This window comes from Rissa tridactyla, chromosome 9 (assembly GCF_028500815.1).
Source record: "Rissa tridactyla isolate bRisTri1 chromosome 9, bRisTri1.patW.cur.20221130, whole genome shotgun sequence".
NCBI lineage: Eukaryota > Metazoa > Chordata > Aves > Charadriiformes > Laridae > Rissa > Rissa tridactyla.
In genome coordinates this window covers 12,071,075-12,093,091 of record NC_071474.1, presented here as the reverse complement: position 1 = coordinate 12,093,091, position 22,017 = coordinate 12,071,075, and the positions used below count along the sequence as shown (strand labels likewise).

General features: G+C 43.2%; 2 protein-coding genes across 9 annotated transcripts; one reads left to right on the top strand and one right to left on the bottom strand.

The window, feature by feature from the left end:
• Positions 1–89: 89 nt before the first annotated feature.
• SQOR (sulfide quinone oxidoreductase) lies at positions 90–18,441 on the top strand. Of its 8 annotated transcripts, none has more exons than XM_054213776.1 (10): positions 90–2,926; positions 10,526–10,776; positions 11,128–11,298; positions 11,882–11,935; positions 13,541–13,735; positions 14,666–14,875; positions 15,362–15,545; positions 16,417–16,484; positions 17,422–17,600; positions 17,969–18,441. In XM_054213776.1, the coding sequence occupies exons 2-10, from the start codon at positions 10,543–10,545 to the stop codon at positions 18,024–18,026; spliced, it is 1,353 nt and encodes a 450-aa protein (XP_054069751.1). In that variant the 5' UTR covers positions 90–2,926; positions 10,526–10,542; the 3' UTR covers positions 18,027–18,441. The 8 variants fall into 8 exon arrangements, with proteins under 8 accessions (XP_054069751.1, XP_054069758.1, XP_054069759.1 ...); XM_054213777.1 differs by lacking the exon at positions 90–2,926 and adding an exon at positions 5,817–5,971; XM_054213781.1 differs by lacking the exon at positions 90–2,926 and adding an exon at positions 6,389–6,639.
• A 260-nt stretch (positions 18,442–18,701) lies between these two features.
• LOC128914590 (nicotinamide riboside kinase 2-like) lies at positions 18,702–21,841 on the bottom strand. The gene is made up of 8 exons (XM_054213797.1): positions 21,533–21,841; positions 21,245–21,335; positions 20,740–20,785; positions 20,411–20,597; positions 20,097–20,168; positions 19,317–19,423; positions 19,006–19,097; positions 18,702–18,896 (listed from the first exon to the last, which is right to left on the bottom strand). The coding sequence occupies exons 1-8, from the start codon at positions 21,556–21,558 to the stop codon at positions 18,891–18,893; spliced, it is 627 nt and encodes a 208-aa protein (XP_054069772.1). The 5' UTR covers positions 21,559–21,841; the 3' UTR covers positions 18,702–18,890.
• Positions 21,842–22,017: the final 176 nt, after the last annotated feature.

The window sequence follows — 22,017 nt, the reverse complement described above, 5'->3', positions numbered from 1 at the left end:
TAGAATCCAGTTTAGTGTTTCAAGTTGTGGTCCCTTTCTGAAGAACTATGGGTTTTTTTCCAAAGAACTGTGGGGGTATTTTTGTTTTGTTTCAGAAATCATGGCTACTTTTACTGAAAATACAGAATTTCAAGCGTAGAAAGTGATGCTTTTGCAATTGCATATTTTGGTGTTTCTTTGGAATAATTTCTGATCAAAGGAATAAAAGCTTGCAGTGCTTGCCTGAGGAATCACACACACATACATAAAAACGTAATTGATAACTTTTCCCATAAAATTGTAGTAAAGTCTGGTTTTTGTATGAATAAGGAACTAATTTTAGTAAATGACCTACCTGTAATAAAGAAGAAAGATTAAATCAACATATATGGGGGAAGTTTGGTCAGTTTACATAACTTTTTATTATTATTAATGAGCTTTTAAATTATATCAGTCAAAAATACAATTTGTTATCTCCATAGGATATTGTTCTTCTGAATGCTCCTCTTGTGTCTTAATGCGTAAAAAGTAAAAGCCGCATTGGATTAATTAAACGATACTGGCATCTAAACTTGTATGCTTGTATTAATGTGCACAATTAGAGTGAGTAATTCTCTTACTGCATACATTTAGTCTTGCTTGATTTTATAAAAAATGACTTATCAAGTAGATAAAGTGGTAGTGGTATACACTTTCTTATTGAGGTTTTATTCTGTCCACCTGAGGAGGCGCAGTTAGCTGTGACAGTTTTGAAACTGTTGTTTTATCTGTTTCTAAAAAGTCTTTTTTTTTTTTTTGTACTGTTTGTTTCATATTCAGTGTACTTACTTGTTTTTAAACTATCAAGTCATAGCAGCAGAAGTAAGACACTTAACTATGCAGTAGCTCTTTCAATTTTTATTTTGTAATATTCTACAAATTTAGGAATTACCATTGCTAACTAGGGAATCTTGGTTTCCCATGCTTTTATCATTGCTGCTGTTAATCTGGATATTTAATTTGGGTTCCCCCACCTATAGCTGTACAGCTTTATACGAGCCAATTTTTAATTTGGTGAAATCTGGCTTTTTCACCGATAGCGGTAACTTTGCCATGTTCGTAAGACAGGTATTTGTTTCTTCTTGGAAAATGGCTACAGAATGTTTTATCTGGTTTTATTCGATGTGCTGTGACCTAAGTGATAACAGCATAAATAATCATGTAAAGGTTGTTTCTGTAGCCATTCTGTTGAGATTCTAGCATCTGAGAGAGTTCTCTGGCTGATTTATTCGGAATTATGCTTCAGCAGACGCTTTCTGCCACCTACTGCTTGCTTTGCAACACTGCTGGCTGTTCTTTATTTTAATTCTCAGCTTGATGCTTTGACTCCTGCAAGGTGAAGTGTTAACTTTTTTAAAACCTCATTAAATCTAATTGGTTATTTGATCTTTGTTGGGTTAGTTGTGTGAATATAACTGCTGAAAACTTTGCAAGACTTGGGCTTAGTGATGTAAATCTGTAAGAATACAAATTATAGCAGCATAGATATTAATCTGGCTATTCATGCTAGGCAAAACAGACAGTATGCACTGAGTTTCCTAGTACGTGAAGGTAGCAAAGATTATTTGATTTATTTACTCATTTTTAAATCAAAGTGTAGCTTACGTTGAAATAAACAGTTGGTTTTGGCACAAATATCACTGTTTTCCAGTAATTTGAAACAAACTTGTACTTACTTGACTTTTCTCAGTCCTTGGCAAAGCGATTTGTAGAAAAACAGGCACCAAAACTGGACGGTCACATCCCCCCCACCACCCTTGTATGTCTTCAAATCAGTCCGTTGGGATACTAGCGCAGCCAAGAACTCTTATGATGTGACAAATTTAGCTTTCTCTAATATTCTCTATGTAGGTGATTGAACTAGAACTGCTGGGAAGAACAGCTCTGTTACTGGTACCTGACAGTGTCGCAACAGTGTTGGCGTGCAGAATTTTTACTGTTTTCCTCCAGGCAGTAGCTGTTGGCAACCACAGATCTGGGAGGTTATGATTAACTTCAGTCCATAATCTCAGTGTTGTTCCTGAAGTGTTATGTAGCTTTAAAGCACAGATGTTGGCCTTACCTAATAACTCAGTATTTCCTTCTTGGTTTTATTCCTATATAGCCATTTATCTCCATGATGTCAAGCCACAGGGTTTAAGAAAGGAAATAGCACACGCTGCTTGGCAAATGGAAAAGTTGCAACAAATGTCCTCAGCTTTGACAGACTTGCAACTTAATGAAGTAAATCATTTACAGCTTGATAAAGAATAACTTCAAAATTTGTACACGTTCAAATCTAAAGCAGTAATTTACAGAAGTAATTAATTTCGCACTGTCATTCACACTGATATGTAAGACAAAAGATAAGGCTGATGTATTTTATTTCATGTGTTGCAATGATAATACATGTGAGCACCGCTGTGAAAGCAAGACCGTCTGTACGTGCACCGGTCAGCAAAACACTATACAGGTAAACTAGCAATATAGTTTATTACCTTGATGAGCAAGACTTTTCTTCTGTCACCTGGGACTCATGTAAAGAGTAATATCCTCCTGTGTAAATACAGCCTGCAAGAGTAAAAATAGAACAGGTGATATGAACTCCTTGCCACCCCACTGCCTAAAAGCAATGTTCCGACCCTTCAGCGCTCAACTGAAGTTGCTAGTTTTCCAGTCTTTAAAACTGGGTAGAAGTCATGTCAGTAAACTATATGAGAATGTATTTCTTACTCTGTTTCGCTTCTGCTCTTTTTTACTTTTACTACTGCTTCTTTTTCGTTAGGCTTACGGATGCTATGATTTAGAGGTATGCCAGAAGAAGAATATCTCCAAGAAAAACTATCAAAGATGATGTGAGGAAATCACTGCTTTTCTTCTACATCACCCAGTGTTACCAGAATTCATCTGAGATTGTGCTCGCTATCAGGTAGGCGCTTTGCACGGAAGAATAATCCCCATCCCGGAGAACTTGCAGTCTAAGTGTAGACAGACGTGTAGATGCCCTGTGGAGGGGTCAGTATAACTAACAAGCCAGGAGGCGTGTGCTGTGGGCTTCCCAGGAAAGCCCAGTTGCTTGGTGAGCAGGGAGAGCTGCCCATCGCTCCTACAGGCCCCCTGGGGTGCCAGTGGCCCCGAGGAGGTGTGCAGCCAGGCAGAGTGTGCCTGGCCCTCGCACAGCAGCTTCTGCCCTCTCCCCCTGCCTGGGCTCTGCTGCTGCAGGAGGGTTAGGCAGCGCCGCCCGCAGCAGCAGGAGGGATCTGTGCTACCGGTGAGAGTTTTAAAGTTGCAGACCACCTCTGTAAGAAGACCATGGGGAAATGTGCATGGGAGCCTGAAGAAGATATTTTAATATTTTAATATTTAGAGACAGCCCTAAAAATATATGTTTAAAAAAAAAAGAAAAAAACAAACCAAACCTTTATTTTCTCATGGACAGAAATGAGGATCAATCTCTTAGAACAAAAACTGTGAGAAAAGGCTGTACTCTGACTATACCAGGCAGCTGGGACAAGGAAGTCAGGGAGCTCTCCGAAATTTAAAAAAATGGGGAATTTGGGTGTTTTAAAAGTTGTGACTGTAAACCGTGGGGTTTTTTTTCTCTTTACAGAAATTACTTGTTGATGTATTAACAAAGATGTCTAATCTTCACATCATATTTTTAAAGATAACAATTGTGTCTTCTCCCAGTACATTTTCTGTCCAGTAAAATCCAAGAAAGTGTAGGTGTTCAGCAGCTTTGAAAAATGAGCCTTTGCCTCTAGATGGGAATGCACTGTCATCAGAGGTCATTTATTTATTATTAATTGTTGATCTAGTAAGTGGTTTGGAGTTTTTTTATTCAAATTTAATCGTTTTGCTATTTTTCTGTCTATAGTAAAGGACCGCTAGATACCTAAACGTTATTAGGGTTGCTGCTTACAGGTAACCCGATACAGTTCAGATATGGCAGTGTCAGTGGTCACTGGGTCGCAGCTGCTGCAGCGGTGTGATTTTTGGTTTCAGTCAGCCTGGAGTGATATACGCTGCGTGGATCTAGGTGGGACTTCCAGGCTGCTGCCAGCCAAATGTGCTGCTGGGTTTAGATCAGGGTTTGGCAGGGATACAGGTTTAGGTTTGCAGTTAAAGTTTGTTTCAAAACTCACAGAAGCATGTGTATTAGGATTTTGTTTCCAGACACACTCAGAAGTGAGAAAAGGGAAGGCATCAGGCTAAAATTGGGAGGGAGGGTTTATTTATGTGCTTTCGTGTAGAATAATGTTGTGCAGATCTCCTGTGGAACTAGTATTAGACATGCCAAGCATGCAAGCAACAGCAAAAAAAAATTGTTTGTTTCAGAGGCCTTTTAACTTTGGGCTTTCCTACTTTTATTATGTTTACATGTTTTAGTCTGGTGTAGCTGGTTCCACATAGCTGTGGAAAGCATTACAGAAACCTTGCATACGTGTATGGAACTACTAAAATAGTGGGAAGTTCCTCTGAAAGGGTAACTTGTATTCTCTCACAATTAATGATATCTTTTGGCTAAACCTGCACCTTGGACTTATTTTGTGTATTTTTGTGAGAGCAGCCACTGGCTGGGAATGATAGTGTGGGTTTTTACAAGGAGGCAAAATGAGTCGTTCTAATTCTGGTGGTAAGCGCTGTGGCCTCATCTCCAACCCCCTCTGTACCTGGCAGGGAACGTCTCTGAGAACAGAGATGAATTGTCAGGCTTGACTTCATGGACTTCAGCTACAAGCTGAGAAAAGCAACTGAAGCTTTTTTTCTACACATAGAAGCTCAAAGTAACACAAAGTGCAAGACAAGTGGCACAAGCAAGCAGAGAGTTTTAGTCGGTTTGCCACTGTCTGGCCGTGGGGGGTGGCAGTGCACTTGTGCTGAATGAGTGACAGCTGTGGAGCTGCGACAGAGAAACTGTTCTTGTTCAGAAGCGCAGGGGAGGATTGCGATGCGTGTGCCTTTCACATGGGCACCCTGCAGAACGTCTCGTTCCCTTATGCTTCTCGGTTGCGTGCAGACAGTGGAACAGCCTTGTGGTATCTTCCCATTTTACTCCTCAGTGCCTTTTCCCCCAATTTTTATAGCTTTCCACAATCGGCTGGGCATCAGCTGAGCAGTTTTACCTGGACCAGGAGGGGAAGGAAATGGCCTGACACGTGGTTTGGATCTATTGGTTGCTTGATGCATGTGAGTTGTCATAAGTAGTTTTGTGTATGTTACTCTCGGCACTAATCTTTGCATGACTTTTTTTGGCTTGATAAAGATGACTTAGTGGATTAACAGCTGTTATTACCTCACACCGTCACCATGCCATAAATCAAAGGCCCTATAAAGTTTTAAGGGAAAACTCGCTAAGGCTTGGTGGAGCAGTGGGCTGCAGTTAGCTGGATAGAAACAAGAGCCTGGTACCCTGCTCTCTGCTTGTGCTTCAGCTGAAAGGATCCTCTTTCTCCGTGCATCCCGGTGAGTTACACCCTGATTAAACTGTAGGACTCCATTAGTTTGACTTATTTTTGTTTTGTAATATGTCGTGCATTTTTTTTAATGTGGTGGAGCCCCAGATTTAAGTCTGATTTTTTTGGGATGGCAAGCTGGAAGAGCAATAGGTTTGAAGGTGGAAGGACGTGTAGGGGGCGGGGGGGGAAAGATTAACACAACCCTGCAGCCAAAGCTGCTGCGATGTTGAAATCTGTTCAGCTTTCCCGGGTGCTCACGGCTCCCGTAACGGGTTTCAGGCCTTTCGATGGGGTCGGGTACCTGACTGAAAGTTACCGGCACAGGCTGCCCTCGCTGTGCTCGGCCCGGGCCTTCCTGCCCTCCCGGCCGGGCCCCGGCCTTTGCCCGCCGGCCGGGCGGCGCCGCGCTCCGCCCCGCCGGTCCCGCGGGCAGCGCCCGCCGCTTATCGCACACGGGGCGGCGGCGCGGTCCTTCCCCCCGCCCCCGCCTCCTCGGCTGTCGGCTCAACAGGCAGGCAAGTGCGGGCACCCCCGCGGCGGGGGCCGCCCCGGGGCGAGGGGGGAGGACGAGGACCAGCCCCGGCGAGCGGGGCCGAGGCGGCCGGGCGCCGTGTGAGGGAGCGGAGGCCCCGGGGTCGCCGCGGGGGGGGGTTAGCCCTGCCGTGAGGGAGCGGAGGTCCCGCGGTCGCCCCGGCCAGCGGCCCCGGGGCGGGCGGGCCGAAGAGGGAGACGGCCCCGGGGCCTCGGTCTCCGCGCCGGCAGCAGCGGCCTCGCCGAACGCGGCCGGGGGAGCCGCCCCCCTGCGGGGCTCCGCTGGTCCCGGGGATGGGCGGGGGGCACTGGGGGCCTTTGCGGCTCCCACAGCCATCGCTGTCGGGCAGCGCCGCGACCCCGGCAGCCGCGGGCGCCGTGCGGTGCCGCACCGCGGGCTGCAGCCGTGGGTACCGAAGGGCAGCGCCCGCCGGAGCGGGTCTGCCGCCCCGCGCTCCTCGGGGGGTCCCGCTCGGGCCACCGAGCTGCGCGCCTGGGTGGCCGTTCCCCTGTTGAGGGGCTGACGCGTACGGCACGAAGGCTTCGGCTCGGGGCGGAAAGCTGCTGCCCGCCATCCTGGCGCACGGGAGCGGCCGAGTGTTTGTGCACGGGGGAATGTTTGAACTGTTAATCCGTGGCCAACTGTTTAGAGGTTAGTTGCAACAATCTTGACTCTTGCTAGTACGACTCTTCTAATTTCTCTTGCACTGACTCCCTGCAATAGATTGTTCACAGACCGGCTCACTGAAGCAGTCAGTTTTGGGAGCTGAGCACAGGTTAGATACTCCAGTGAGGAAAAAACCCTGTAGTTCTGAGTGTCTCTGCATGAAGTGTCGTGCTTCAGTTAAATGTTTATTCTGGTCACTAGTTGTGTCTCTCAAGGCTTATTTACTGTGTAGGAATCTAGAGACCTGACAAGAAAATGGCTTGTAACGCTCGGGGTTCGCTGTGTCCCTTGGGTCTGAGGATACCTGTTCTGTGATACCTCCTCTGTGCAAGTAATACTGCAGAATTAGTCGTGACAAAGAGCCTTCCACGTCAGAGTAGTGAGCGGAGCTAATAAGTGCGTGTGAGATTGAATCTTGGTGCTTGTAATGAAGCACTTCTCTTGTGATTTGCCAGCACTGTATTTCTGACTTCTCATCTGTGTTTTTATTGCATAGAGGTTGATTTTATTTACTCGTGGCCATCAATACATGGAGAACTGTAGCCAAAGATAACTGCTACTCTTTGAGCTTGTTTATAGGCTGGGTGGTAGCTTATAGCAAAAAGTGTAATGAATGCAGTTAGGTGGATTTTAGCTGCTCTGGTTTGGGTTCTGCACAAAACTGGCTGTGTTCTTGCATAGAGATTGGAAGTGGGTAAAATACACAAAAATATTAAATTGTACTGCATTACCTAATAAACTTTTTCAGCAAGGTTCTTTAAAGAAAAGTTTAAAAAAAAAAGTTGCTAACCAATTAATTTCCTCTGTGATGCTTGTAGAAATGTCATTCATTTTTTTTTTTAAGAACAGCGTAATGAAGATCATTCGTTATGGTTTGGTTTCTCAATCTCTTAAAGGAATACAAGCCACTAACTCTGGAAAACAGTGTTTTTGATTTAATTTTTTTTTTAACTGAAAATTCACTATTTTTATGTTTGTACTATCTTAACCTGCTTAATAGCATTCAAACACTAAATAATACTGAGCTGTCCTGCTCAGTCTTAACTGTGATTTTTTTAAAGTGCATTTTCTTCAGTATTAAACTGACGTATTCTAAAAGCATGCAAATAAATAGCCTTACAGTAAAAGGGAAAAGAGACTTATGAACGGAGGTGCGACAGTCACTATCTTCAAGATACGTGTCTTTAATAAAAAAAAAAGCGGGGGGGGGAAGCTTTGAAATGCTGACTCTCCTGATAGAAATGACATTTTTTGAGAACTTACTGTGAGTCACATCGCCCCGATCTTTATGTGGTGCGAGGTGAGTTGTGCTGCAGTAGCGTTACACAAGCTGACGACGCTGTAACAAACCACTGTGTCTTGAAAGCGTTTGTAAAACAGACTTCCCTCTCCTGCTGACAGACCTAGCTTTAAACAGCTGAACTGTCTCGGGGTAAGCGGAGCCCTCAGTAAGGTGAAGTGTGTTGTAGGCTTCACTTTTCTAGGCAGTGCTCTGAGCCTTGTACACGGACCTTCATTAGCAATGGGATTTCGTGCTCTATAAGGCAAGTATCAACTCTCATGCTTTGTTGTGCACAGTTTGAAGGATGATGGGTTAAGTGTGCAGTGTGTTCAAATGGTCTTGTAAAATCCTAAGACTTCAGCTCAGTAAGCTAACTATAAATTTTCCCCTTTACCTTCATTTTGGTTCTGTAATTCCCCTATTCCTTTATCTCCGGTGTCCAAAGTAGAGGCTCGATGTGTTGTTGACTGACTCGATCGTACAGCTGCTGTCTAATGTGGGAGCTTAATATGAAGGATTTTGTGGTTCTTTTTAAAACAGCTGTCGACAAATGACACTTCAGATTGTTTGTTTCTGTATAGTCTGAAACAATTTAGGAGCAACATAACGCTGCCTTCTCAACAGTTAGACTGCTGTTAGTTAAGATGCATCTTGTGTGTGCTTATAAGCATGCTTACTTCAAAATCCCTTTGGTCAGAGAGGGTAATCATTCCTTAATTGGCATTACAAAAATGAAGTCTTGTTCTCTTGGTCCGGACGTGGGTGTGTCATCACCCAGCGGGCCACTGTGCCTGCGCTGTGTGTTTAATAAAACCCAAAGCAAAATCCTGCATTCGGGAGCTTCCGGAAGCAGGCTGGCCCTCTGAAAACCGTCTCGCAGACGGAAGTTGCAGAACTCCCTCTTCACAATTCATCTCTTTCTGGCTTGGAGAAGCAGGACACATCTCCAGCAGGTAACTTCTATTTCTAGGGTTAGAACAGCTTCCTCCCCTTGCTTGAGCACTTTGTCCACATCTTTAAATAACTGCCTGCACTAGATAAACAGCCTTCTAAAGTGAAACTAACTTATTCTACAGTTGTTTTTTTATTTTGAATGGGGAGGGGGAGTGGGAAGAATATGCCTGCATCTTGGAAACTTCCTGTGATAAAATTGTTTTTACAGGGGACACCTCTGAGATTTTCCCTCTCTGTCCCAAATTAATGGTACTGTAGGGGTTAATAGTGGGACTTCATAAAGAATTTGGGGTACACGGAGATGATGTATGTTAAGATAGCACATGAAGGTGCAGAATGAATTGCTCAGCCACATCTAGCATAGTGGAGAATTTTGAAGCTGATCTTAGAAGATTTTCTTTAAAATATTTCAGGTTTCTAGTTTAGTTTTCAGACTTCTGTCTGTAAGTACCATAAATGAGTTCTACCCTTTTTAAGTGAAAAAGCTGGAATTCTTGGTGGATCACTCAAGGAATTAAACAAAGGGGAGCGGGTACAAAACATGGGAAGGTCTTGTCAAAAGTTGCTTTTCAAGTTACAATGGTTACTCATTCTTTATTGGCAATGTGGCAATAAGGAACTGAATTAAAACGAGTTTATACCTGTTCTATTACTGAAAAGCCAAAAATCTCATATTTGGTGTGTGCAGCCAGTGGATTTAGAACAGGAAAAGTTCTCGTTCACTGTAGCAGAGGGAGGGAAATGTGGGTTAACCTTGACTGTGTTGTAGATAACGCAATTGCATATCCAGTGCTACAATTGTCAAGATATATCATGCTTTAGGGTTCTGGCTCTCACTTGTCAGGTGACAGGGTGCAGCTCTAGCAAGGGTAAGTACAGATTTCTGACCTTCGTTTCCAACTATTTTGCTGATGTAGAATCTAAGAGGTGACCATGGCTAGAGAACTAAGTATTTGGGGTATACTCAAAGATCCCAGATCTATGAAGATGTAAACTCTTGTTTCATTGAACTTTGTTTTCCTATCAAGCTTACGGCTCACTCCTCCTCCTGCAAAGACAGACTAATACACATACCCTTGCTCAAAGCTTACCCTGATGGCTTGCACCCCTGAGAGGCAGCGAGAAGGGATGCGCCTGATGTGTGCATATGCTGGTACATCATAACATTAAAATACAAATGTAACGCTGTGTTTCACTGACACGTTATAGTAAGTGGAATGACACTTGGTATGTTCACCCAACTGCCTTGTTCAATATTTCAGTGGTCCACAACACCCAGCAAATTCTTCTTCCTTTTTGCAGCACCCATCTCGTCAGGGTTGTAATGTTACAGCTGGAGTTGCAGCATGTGCATCGCCTGTGCTGTAGGACCAGATACACTTTCCCGCCATGATAACCAGAAAACGTTCTTATGCTTTGTTAGAATTCATTTGCTGGTATGAAATTTCAATTTCCTGGCAGAGGAAATTTTTTTCTTTCTTCCCCAAATTGATTACAATCCATTTGCAAATTAGCGGCTTAGCTGCAATAAAGGTTTAGTATTATAATTCTTGCCTTGAAGACTCATCTAGGCATATAAATAAATATAAAATCTACCTTCTGTAATTGTTACTGGTGCCTTTCCTTATCTTGTAGCTTCCCACTTATGAAAGATGTCAGCAATTGGAGTAGTGTCCTCCTGCTCCTGTCTCCGTCCCGGTGTATGGCTGCTGAAACCAGGAATGCAGCAGATGGGCTCCTTTGGCTTACATACAGCAGCCAAGTGTGCTGCCAAGGATTATTATGAAGTACTTGTGTTGGGTGGAGGTGCTGGTGGAATCACCATGAGTGCTCGGATGAAGAGGAAAGTGGGGGCAGGAAATGTGGCTGTTGTTGAGCCAAGTGAGGTAAGTCTTCCCTGGCTGTAAAGCACTGAAAAGAACAAGCTTTTCTTTTTTTTACATATGTGACCAAGTTGGTCCGATTCTCATCCCTCTGCAACCCTACACGTTCTTAACTGTGGAGAGGAAGCCAACTAACCATCTTTTATAAGGCTTTGAGTGAAATTGGTTACTCCATGATAGAGATGCATGCATCCCTCCAGCTTTGTCATGCAAAACTCTTGGTTTTCTATACAGCTTCTTTGTTAAGAATAATAACAATGTTAAGAGCACATTGCTTCCTATTTGGAGTGATTTGCTTTCATCTTAAAGTCCCTTTAAGCAGTTCTTAAATATCCATTTGAACATTTCTTTCAGACTCATTACTATCAGCCACTGTGGACCCTGGTTGGCGGTGGTGCAAAGCGGCTGGCGACTTCTGCCCGTCCCACAGGGAGCGTAATGCCTAAAGGTGTTGAGTGGATCAAATCTCGAGTAACTGCATTGGATCCAGATAAGAACTGCATCTGGCTGGAGAATGATATCAAGGTAACACTGTTAAAAAAAAAAACAAAAAAAAGTTAGTCTCTTATTCTGTGTCATGAGTTGTCTATCCACCTTCTGCAGATCCCCTTGCAACTGCCTATTGAGCAAGACCTTCCTCCAGCATCTAGGAGGCCAGGAAATTCCACTTAGTCTTATGAGAAGTACTTGATCCTAAAATCTGTTTCTAATAAAAATTGTTGTAGATAACTAGGTTAGAATAACATCAACTTAAAATATCATTTTCATAAGTCTGTTCCCGTTTATAGTGAGCTGAGCACAAAAGATAGACTATTTTGCTCCAAACACTTGGGTTTGTGTGTAGCAAAGGCTGTCTGTACAACTTGTAATACAGTTAGCATTTTAACTATAAATTATTCTTAGAGCTATTACTCTGTATTGAATAAAATTCATAGTAACAGATTTATATGGCTTTAAAATTAAAATATTTTTTATTTACATTGCTAATGCTCCCTATATCTCCTTCCCTTATGACTCTGTTGCTGTCAAATACCTTACATTTGCTTTGAGGTAATGTTTTGGGTTTTATCTAAAATACTTTTTTTTTTCCCCCCCCTTTACACAACAGATATCTTACAAGTATCTGATAATTGCCCTTGGGATAAGTCTGCATTACGAAAAGGTATTTGTTTTACAGTAATTATTTTTTTACTAGTTTTAATGGCATCAGGTACCCTTATGATTCACTAAAGTAAATGTCTTTTCAGTACGCTTTTTTATACTGCAAGATATTGAATGGTAATATGAATTAAAGAGCCAGGAGACAGCCTAATGACTTTATTCCTTCCACAGATCTCTATGTAATAACGCAAATTACCTTTGGGAAGGTCTTTTAAGACACCTTTGTTGCATCTCTATGGCAATATCAGCGGATGGGGCAGCAAGTTAAATGTAGAACTTAAAGGCAGTCTGTAACAATGAGTCTGACCGTAGTCCAAAGCATCTCTGATGTAAACGGAAGTGAGGAGCACACAGCAGTCAGTAAAATCTGCCTTGCCGAATTAATTTGACCCACGCTCACCTTTCTTAAAGGATGCCCTTCAGAGGGACCAGCTGAGTTACCGCGGTTGTGTTTAAGTAGGCCCTGGGGTCCTTCCCCTCTGTTAGGTTTCCTGTACGCTTTATATGGTGGGACTCAGAGGAAAACGTTAATGCCGTTGTATGGCACAAGAACGACCGTAGCGATATGTAGAAGGAGGAAAAGACAAAGGCAAGAGGTTCGAGTGATTGACTCTCGTGGTTTTAACCTGGCCTGAATATGATGTAGTACCTGATAATATATTTGAGTATCTCCTTGAAGAGCGCCCAAGGCATACGTAAAGCAAGAGCTAATCTTAGTTAACCGTAGTCACACCCGATAAATTCTGGTGATTAGGTCAGTGGAATGAGGAGTTGCATTGTGTTCAGCGACCCTCTCAGCCTTCGTATATATCTCTTCAGTACAACCTGATAAAACTAAATTAAGTAGTAGAAGCTATGTAATACAGTTAATCACTATTATTCTGTAGTGAATAAAATTCATAGTAACAGGTTTATATGGCTTTAAAATGAAAGCGGCCAGTTTAAAAAGAGGGATGGTTTCTCTTATTTGACTTCACCAACAGCATACTTCCTGGTGTAGACTGTAACATCCCGAACACATTGCAGTGCATCTAACGTGACTCCTTTTTCTCACACAATTTCTGCAATCCAATATTTTGAAGTTGGGACAACTCCCCTTCTCGCAAGCAGATGCTCAGGCTTAGGAGGAGGAGTAGGGAAATAATTATTAGAGACAGTCAAGTTAAAGTAACCCTAGGAAATAAGGTATCTGCAACTGACTACTGAAAAGCTTCATTCACCTTATAAATCTTCATAACGCCGCCTTCTTTTTTTCCTGGTTTTTATTTGCAGTGATATGGCAGTAACTTTATATATTCTTACTCTGAATTTCATGCAGTAGCCCACAAAAAATTTGGTCTGGGTCTGCATTGCACACCTATGCTATAGATGACACAGATCAGAGTCATTTCAGTAAATGCTACATCTGCTAAATCACCTACTAAATTCTAATGGAAATATCTGATTGCTAGGCTTATTTTCAAAAATGCCAACTAGCAAGTATGCGTGGGCTTTCTTTTTGTCAGAGGCTTCATAAATAGCTGTTTCTTAAGTCTGCACTTAATACTTGACAATGATGACAAAATTTTTGCCACCTCGACTCTAAACCTGAATTTCATTTCCTTAGATCAAAGGCTTGCCTGAGGGTTTTGATCACCCTAAAATCGGTTCCAATTATTCAGTTCACACGGTAGAGAAAACATGGAAGGCTTTACAAGATTTCAAGGAAGGAAATGCTATCTTCACTTTTCCAAATACTCCAGTGAAGTGTGCAGGGGCTCCTCAGAAGATCATGTATTTATCAGAGGCCTACTGGAGGAAAGTAAGTATTTTACTCTTTCTGCCAGTGCTGGCTTCCACACTTGGAAGGAAGGCTTGTTCTAAGGGGTTCATATTATCTTTAAAACAAATAAAAACCACACGAGAGGAATATGACTCAGGATTATTAAATAAGAGTGACTGACTTGCTTTTTCTATTATTAATGTGTAATAAATGAAGCTAACTGAATGGTACATAAATATTTAGCATATATTTAATGCTGGAGAAACTTGTAGAATTCAGAATCCATAAGGAAATAACTGATTCCCCTGTTTCTGGTGAGCTACAGGTACAACTGTTCTCAGCCTAATTTATAACTTCAAGTGGTGCAATAAAATAACGCTGTCTGGAATTAAGTAATTCTTGTTACTTTAAGTACTTAATAGCTGTTGCCATTTGTTTTCCTGCTAGTCTGAAAGGTGGCTATGCTTGCTCCTTGCGGCACGCCGTCTGGCCATCAGGAGGAGTCTTGGCCAGGCTGTTAAAGCAAGCTCAGTGGAAATGAAAGACAACTTCAAGTGGAAGTGTCTCAGGCTTCATATGTGGTTAAGTTTCATGAGCTATCTGCTGGGCGAGTATCTGAATAATGCATAGAACTGAAGGTGTCAGAAAGCTATATAACGCTAAGCTGCTACAAGTGCTTGACCTGCATACGGCAGTTCCTCAGCCAACTGCAGCCGCCTCTTCTCACTAGCAGTTTGGCGAGAGGGTATCTTCAGTACCTCACTCAGAAAGGGCAAAGATTATCTTGTCGAGCTTCTAACACGGTGTGAAGTAGCTGCATCTCAAGAATTCTAATGTTAATACTTCATTAATAATTGAAGTGCATTAATAGTTTTATCAGCTCCTCAGTAGTGCAGCACTGTTCTTCCGTCTCTGCTAGCTTGTCACAGTTTTTTTAATAGAAAAGGCTAATTTCATCTCTCTGTGCAGACAGGAAAACGTTCCAAAGCAAGCATAATGTTCAACACTTCACTTGGTGTCATTTTTGGCGTCAAGAAGTACGCTGATGCATTACTTGAAATAATCAAGGAGAGGAATATTGCTGTTAACTATAAGTGCAACCTTGTAGAAGTTCGAGCAGACAAGCAGGAGGCTGTGTTTGAAAACTTGGACAAACCCGGAGTGACTGAAGTTCATCAGGTCAGGAGCTTTCAGACCTCTAGTTTGGTCCCGTTTCTTTCCCTTCTGTACTGTAACATATCTGCTGCACTATAATAATGTGATGTCTGCTTTGTTGTATACTGCCGTTACCTCCTGAGAGTACCATCTATAACTTTAGCAGAAGACGAAAAAGTTTGAAACTATGGTGAAGAAAAAAATATTTCACAAACCATGCCTTGAGTCCTGTATGCCTTGTTAGTATAACTTGGGAACGTCTCAGATGTATGTGGAGGAAGGCAAATAGCTGTTATGCCAGTCTGAATGGAATTGCCTGAGAAGGTTCATATTAATGACAGGATGCACTTCAAATTTGAAAGCAAGTTTTCATTCTATATACTCGCATTTAAAAAAAGATAAAAACAAACCAAGAAAACCCTTCTCCACCCTGCTCTTACTGTTTTATGTCAACACAGGTATGATTTACTCTGATAAACTAGCCATTGAGTGCCTTTTCTTTCTGTCTAGTATGAAATGCTTCATGTCACACCGCCAATGGGGCCACCTGACGTGCTCATCAACAGTCCCGTCTCGGATCAAATTGGCTGGGTGGATGTAGATAAGGAAACTCTACAACATAAAAAGTATCCTAATGTGTTTGGTATTGGAGACTGCACCAACCTTCCAACATCAAAAACTGCTGCAGCTGTAGGTAAAGTTGCATGTGTGTGTGTGTGTTACGAAAAGCGTGGGACAGTAAGCTTTCTGTTTAGTTTGTTACTCCTGAGGTCTTGGCTTCTATTATTTCCAGCTTCCAAAAAGACCCAAGTCTCCAGGGCCAAATAATTAGCTACAGACCATGCCGATGCCATTAACCCACGGTTCTCTTGTTCCAGCTGCCTCACAGCTGAACTAATGCTGTTTCCTGTGTTCACGGAACAGCACAAAATGAGCGCACTACTCTTGCATTCCGTCATCATTCAGTGACAAAACTTTCTGCTCTATCTTAGAAGCTCATGCATATGTGTCAGCTAACTGATAAGTCACTATTGAAGAATCGCGTGTTCCATACTTGCAGACACAAGGTCCAATATAAAAACACTTTAGGCCTATGGTCTCACAACTGAAAAAAATGTGAATAAGAGGGTGGAAAAAAAAGAAAGGCTATACAGTATGTTATTGGTGTAACTTGAAGAATGGTGTAGTCAACTATTCCAGCAAATGGGTCTAGAATAATTCCCTTACAGCACTCAAAATGAAACAAAACTTCAGCGCGCCAGAGTCTTAGTGTTTGGGAAGACTGAGCAAGCATAATTTAGCATAGGAGAATGGGCATAGACTAAAAACATACAGCTCGAGTTTCATTAAGCTTTAGCAGGTTGGAAACAGTGAGGCCCAAGCATTATTCCAAAATATTTTTCTTTCTTATCTGGGACTGTGAACTTCCCAAACCGATTTGACATATGAGTTCAATTACAGCTGAATTGTCCAACAAAATGCCTGGCTACTACTATCTGCTCTAGTAATGGCAATAAGTGCTTCCTGTAACAAAGCCTTAATGTGCTTTTTTCTTCCTTATGTAGCTGCCCAATCTGGAGTGCTTGATAAAACTATTTCCCTGGTAATGAAGAACCAGTTGCCAACTAAAAAGGTACCTACAGCTCTTGTCTTAGGGAGAAGTTATCTTGAATGTTTTCTCGATTCTCGCGCAGGAAGTCTCGCAAGCAGCTGCCCCGTGTGAACCGAAAGGCAGGAAGGGCTTTGCATCAGCAGCTGGGGTGCTAAATGGCTAAACACTCTGTCGTAATAGTAACTTAGTTGCACAATTCATATTCTCGATACTGCTGTTAAAATTATTATCTATTTAATTCTTCGACTCCTGAGTTGAAAGGCTGATCAGTCTGGGTTCTTCACTAATGCGGGTGACTTATTTAGAGTAAAACCATTCACTGGAATAATCCCTACTCCAAGAAAACCCTTGCAACCTTTACACATCTCTACTACGTTAAACTTGCCTCCCCTGTCCAGAGCATGATCTTTTAAGGAGTTAAATTGAAAGTTTTGTACTATAGAAAACGTTAAGCCTATAACCATGTTCAGGTTTCTCTTTGAGACTTGGTTTTCATTTTACACATGGCTTCTGAATTAATATTCCTTGGGGTAATTACCTGAGTATCATCATCCATACTCCTGCAACCCTCTGGAAATTCTTACAACTACATTCAAGATGCTGTTTATATATTGTCTGTTAAAGCTCACACCAGCTCTCATCCTGATCTAATGGTCACCTATTCTGCTGGTTACAATAATAACCAGCAATTAATGACACAAAGCCCTATTGTTCTAGGTTAGTTCTAATTTAAGCAATGTTGTTAAGCAAATCTACATTTGAAATAAAATGGCTTAGTTTTATGATTATTAAACCATAATTGGCTTAGCAGCCTTCGAAACTCGCTGGTATTAATGCTATAAACGCAGAAACCTCCTAGTAACTTATTTTGAAATGCAAATGTTAACCACATTGCTTGCAATACCTCAGCATTTAGACTTCACTCAGATTAATGGAAAGGGGATATTCTTCATTGCAGTATGATGGATACACTTCCTGCCCGCTAGTAACAGGCTACAACAAGGTGATTCTAGCAGAATTTGACTACGACGCTCAGCCTTTGGAGACCTTTCCCATTGACCAGAGCAAGGAGAGAGTAACCATGTACCATATGAAAGCCGATATGATGCCTTTTCTCTACTGGAATATGCTACTGAAGTAAGTATTTCAATTCTGAGCAGGCACAAGTGCTGTGATCATTCAGAAAAAAGCCAGGTACAGATGCCTGTTCTGGCTCAGTTCCTCAGTAGAATAGAAGTAAATCAAGTGCATCCTTAGTCACAACTAAGACCTCAGCTTTCTGAGGACTATGGGCACTTTGCTAGTAACGGCTTTGTTCAAGCAGAATAGGCTTGAACTAGACATAAGGGCAGCCCTTGCCCAAAGCTGATTTTCCAAAACAACCCCCAACACTCACCTCTTAACAAGTATGGTATCTTATGGGAGGAAGACAAAAACAGTCCTCTCAAACCCTACTTTGATGGTACATACATAAAACTTGATGAAACAACGTTCTCCCTTTATAGGGGATACTGGGGAGGACCAGCTCCTGTCCGGAAGCTAATGCACCTGGGCTTGAAGTAACTGCTGGTTCTCAGTGTTGGTCAAATCCTTTTGAAGAAAAAGGACCGGTCTCTCACACTGGATCAATACCTATCCTCCCTCTTGGACAACCACGTGGTAGACTTTTTTTTTTTTTTAAATCAAGCTTTTGTCCTAAATTCACCCTTTCCCTCTACTAAGGATTGAGTCTTCGCTGCTTTTCTATGTAAACCAAGGCCTTAAACTACTTCCGTACATACACAGGAGTTTGAATGCAAGTGTGAACTTGCTTTAAGCTGCAGAACACTACTGAAAACTTCTACGGCAGTCAGTAATTTTAGAGCTGTTGTATACGTAAAGTTTTTTCCCCTCACTCTAAACTGAATTGTCTGCAGAGATCAATGCATGCACTGGATTTAAGAGAATAATTCAATGCTACTAAAATGGCCTGAAAATCTCCTATTGTTCTCTCATTTTTGAATAGCAAAACCTGCCCTAATTTCTTCATCAAGAAGCATGGATTATAGAAATTTATGCAGGTTAGGGGAAGGAAATATATGCACATACACCCCTAGGATAGTTGTGTCGCTTCACATCAGTTCCACTACAACATTTTACTCTCATAGGTTAACAACATAACAGTGAAAAGAATTGCCAATAGATTGGCAACCAGAAGACTGAGATCATCTGAGGCCACACGCTAGACTGAAACACAAATTAAGAGGACAGACAAGGGGGCAAGTGCTTTTTAATCATGACCATATATAACTCAGTTTCAAGGGAAGATTGAGCAAAGTCAAATTTAAGAGTTGAGTCTTCACAGAAGCTGGAACTTTAGTGGCAGTCAGGTAGACAGCGCAGAGCAAACAAGAATCATCTTCACCCACAAGAATCATCAACAGCAGCTTATTTCTAAAGAGAAACATATACATGAACACATTTCAAGTTATAGCTTCATGTTCTTCAGCACAGCCTTTAGAAGGGTTTCTTTTACGTTGCAATTATAAGCATGAACATGTACCTGCATGTTAAGTAATTCTTCGATCTTATTCTGGATCTGTCCATACACATCATTAAACAGCTCCTCCTTTGATTTTGTCCCATTCAAGTGCACTTAAAGTAGAAAGTAAAATAAGAGAGCTCTAATTGAATGTTTCTGTAAGCCTGCCAGATCCTAATTTAAAGGGCATGCACTTGACCAGTATTGGAGAAATCCACTCCATGCACCTGCTTCAACTCCTCTCATGCATCTAACCAGTATGTAGATCCCAGGTTTGAAACGCACTCTCATAAAGCAATCTTTCAAAAGTGCTTTTGTCATTAAAGACTCACCCACATCAACTCCGAGATCTTCCATTATCTTCCTGTGCTTTACATACATAGGCCAAACATGGCCATCAAACAATCCAGGTGGGTCCGGTACAGTGTAATTCCTTGAACTATAAATTAAGATATTGTTATTCAAGAGTAGCCTAATCACAGTTCAGGGAAGTGACAGATAGTTCATTCAGTTTCTCTACACACTAGCTGGAGCCTGTTGCCTCCAATATAGTTTCTGAGCTTATCAAAAGTCAGTCTTTAGCATAAGCTGCAAGCATAAAGATACTCCCAAAAAAGTTGGAATTTGATGTGTTGGTCTAAAGTACTCAAGATACAAAAAGGATTCCTAAGACTGACTGATCTTAACATTGATGAATAGCCTTCTCTTAAAGCTTTAGCAGAACTTTGGGTAAAAGAGCTGGCTGCTTATTCCTCTGAAACATAACTTTTTCAAGTTTAACATGTTTCATGTGTGTTAATAACAGTGTATATGTACAATAATACAGCTAAATATAAAACCCCAGGATAGTTCAAGACCTGGGAACCACGTTATTGGAAAAGCAGAGAGAAAGCCTCGTGAAAGATCTGCACTGAAACTGAGCGTTAGTCTCACATATGCAATAGTTTGGAGAAAGCTTTTGGGTTTGTTTGGTGAAGGAAGCTACAGTCTTTTAACACAGCAGCTACACTAGTGTTTAGGCTTTCTTATCTAAACGCTTTTAAGAGAAACAAAGCCTTGAATGGACTAAGATGTTATTGGGCTAGCAAGGGAACTTAAGAAGATAAGCTTACCTTCTTCTCCTTTTACACTCTTCATATGGAATGGAAAGAAAGTACCGATGGTGGAATACGTCAATCAATGGCCTGAAAGAGATACATGTTTGGTTACAGCTGGTCAGTTTGATTAATAGCAAGAAATGGAAAAGTAAAACTACATCTATTTCCTGTACTTAGAGCTATCTTCAGATTTGTGACACCTAAACTCAGCAGCAGTCAGTACCAGCTGCTAACTCTTTGTTTAGGACAGGTCTTTTTATTCCCTCGGAGCTTTGCCTGTCACGTAAAATCATGTAAAAGCCAAAATATATGAAGTCACATTTGATTACCTGTAGGTGTAAAGTAGAAAGCCTTCAACAATAAGAATGTGGACTGTTTCATCTCCTCCCTCCTTATCTTGTAAGATTTGGGCATCCAGTGTGTTGTTGATCCCATGAGAACGTTCGAACTTGACGGGGTTTTTTATCCAGGCATTTATGGTACTCATCATAGCTTCCATATCTAATGCACTAATCACTAAGACAAAACAGACAACTATCATTAAGCGGTAATTAAGTATCACCTAGTAAGAGAGTCAGTACAAAAATAATGCATATAAAAAGTCAAAATACTCAAAGTTTTTGAGTTACACTGTGATAACACTGTCACAAAGCCTTACCATCATACTGTTTAAACCCATCTTCAACTTCTATTTCATCTTGAGGCTGAAACAGTGATAAGAAAAAAAAACTGCTTGGTCAGGACAGCAACTGGAAGGCTCGATACCCACCTCAAAGCAAGATTCAAGATCCGAACCCTGAAGCTAGGAAGGGGAATCTTAACCCTCCACCAGGTTTCTTTGCATGCAGATAAAACGCAGTAGTAACGAGGCTAAGATAAAGCAGCCCGCTCCTCTATCTTCCCACCAACACAAGCACACCGCACAGCAGCGCTCCAAGAAAACGGAAAGTCACCGGGCCGTATTACAGCGTCGGCTGAGCCACCAGCAGCGCCGGCCAAGCGCTGCCGCGGACCTGCCCCGGCGGGTTCGGGGAAGGAGAGGAGCGGGAACGGCCCGGGCGGCGCCGGCGGCGGGCAGAGCGCCAGGGCGAGCGGGCGGAAGCAGGCGGGGGTCACCCCTCGCCTTCCCCCGCCCCGCAGAGGGCGGCCGGCGCCCGCCTCACCTTGAAGAAGTCATCCTGGTGCACCACGCTGCAGTTGGGCAGGGCCTGCATCAGCCGGCGGGTCAGGGTGGTTTTGCCGCCGTTGGTCACCCTGCAGCGAGGAGACACCGCCCGTCGGCGACCGCGGCGGGACACGTGCGCGCGCTGCCCGCTCCCCCGCGCTCGCGCCGCTGCGGCACGAGGAGGGCCGGGTGGGGGAAGGGAAGCGCGCCCAGGCCCAGCGCCCCCATCGCGCCCCGGCCTGGGCTGCTCACTCCCCCCGTCCCCGGGCCGCCCCGCCTTTCTCACCCGCCGATGCCGATGATGATGTTCATGGCGCCTCCAGCAGCCGCCCGGCCCGACTCCTACAGCCTGTTCCTGAGGGGCGGGGGGGGGGGATGGGGAGGGTTGGGGACCCGGCGTCTCCGGTACCGGCCGCCTACGTGCCTGAGCCGGGAGCCGGGGAAGGGGGGAAGAGAGGGGCTGGAGAAAGAGGAGAAGGTAGAAAGGGGAGAAACCCAACGTCAACTGCCGGGCAACGCCATGGTGGCCGCAGGAGGGAGCAGCAGCAGAGCTGGTCCGCGCCGCACCAGAGCGCTCCGCAAAGGGAGGTTGGTACCCGCTGCATGCGCCTTCCCCTCACGCTCCTGCGCGCCCATTGGCCAGCTGCCGCCGCCACCGCAGCCAATGGAGAGCGCGCGGCGCCGACTATTGGGTAGAACGCGTTCACTCACGTCCGATAGGGTGACAGCGCGGCTGCTCGGCGGTGCTCATTGGCTGTCGCCCTAGGGGGG

Coding starts and splice junctions, on each gene's coding strand:
- LOC128914590 (XM_054213797.1), bottom strand. CDS start 21,558: ATGAACATCATCATCGGCATCGGCGG. Junction 20,598..20,739: donor TGGGTTTAAACAGTATGATG/GTAAGGCTTTGT, acceptor GTTTTGTCTTAG/TGATTAGTGCATTAGATATG. Junction 19,424..20,096: donor GAGTGTAAAAGGAGAAGAAG/GTAAGCTTATCT, acceptor CTTAATTTATAG/TTCAAGGAATTACACTGTAC.
- SQOR (XM_054213776.1), top strand. CDS start 10,543: ATGTCAGCAATTGGAGTAGTGTCCTCCTGCTCCTGTCTCCGTCCCGGT. Junction 15,546..16,416: donor AAAAACTGCTGCAGCTGTAG/GTAAAGTTGCAT, acceptor TTCCTTATGTAG/CTGCCCAATCTGGAGTGCTT. Junction 17,601..17,968: donor TACTGGAATATGCTACTGAA/GTAAGTATTTCA, acceptor CTCCCTTTATAG/GGGATACTGGGGAGGACCAG.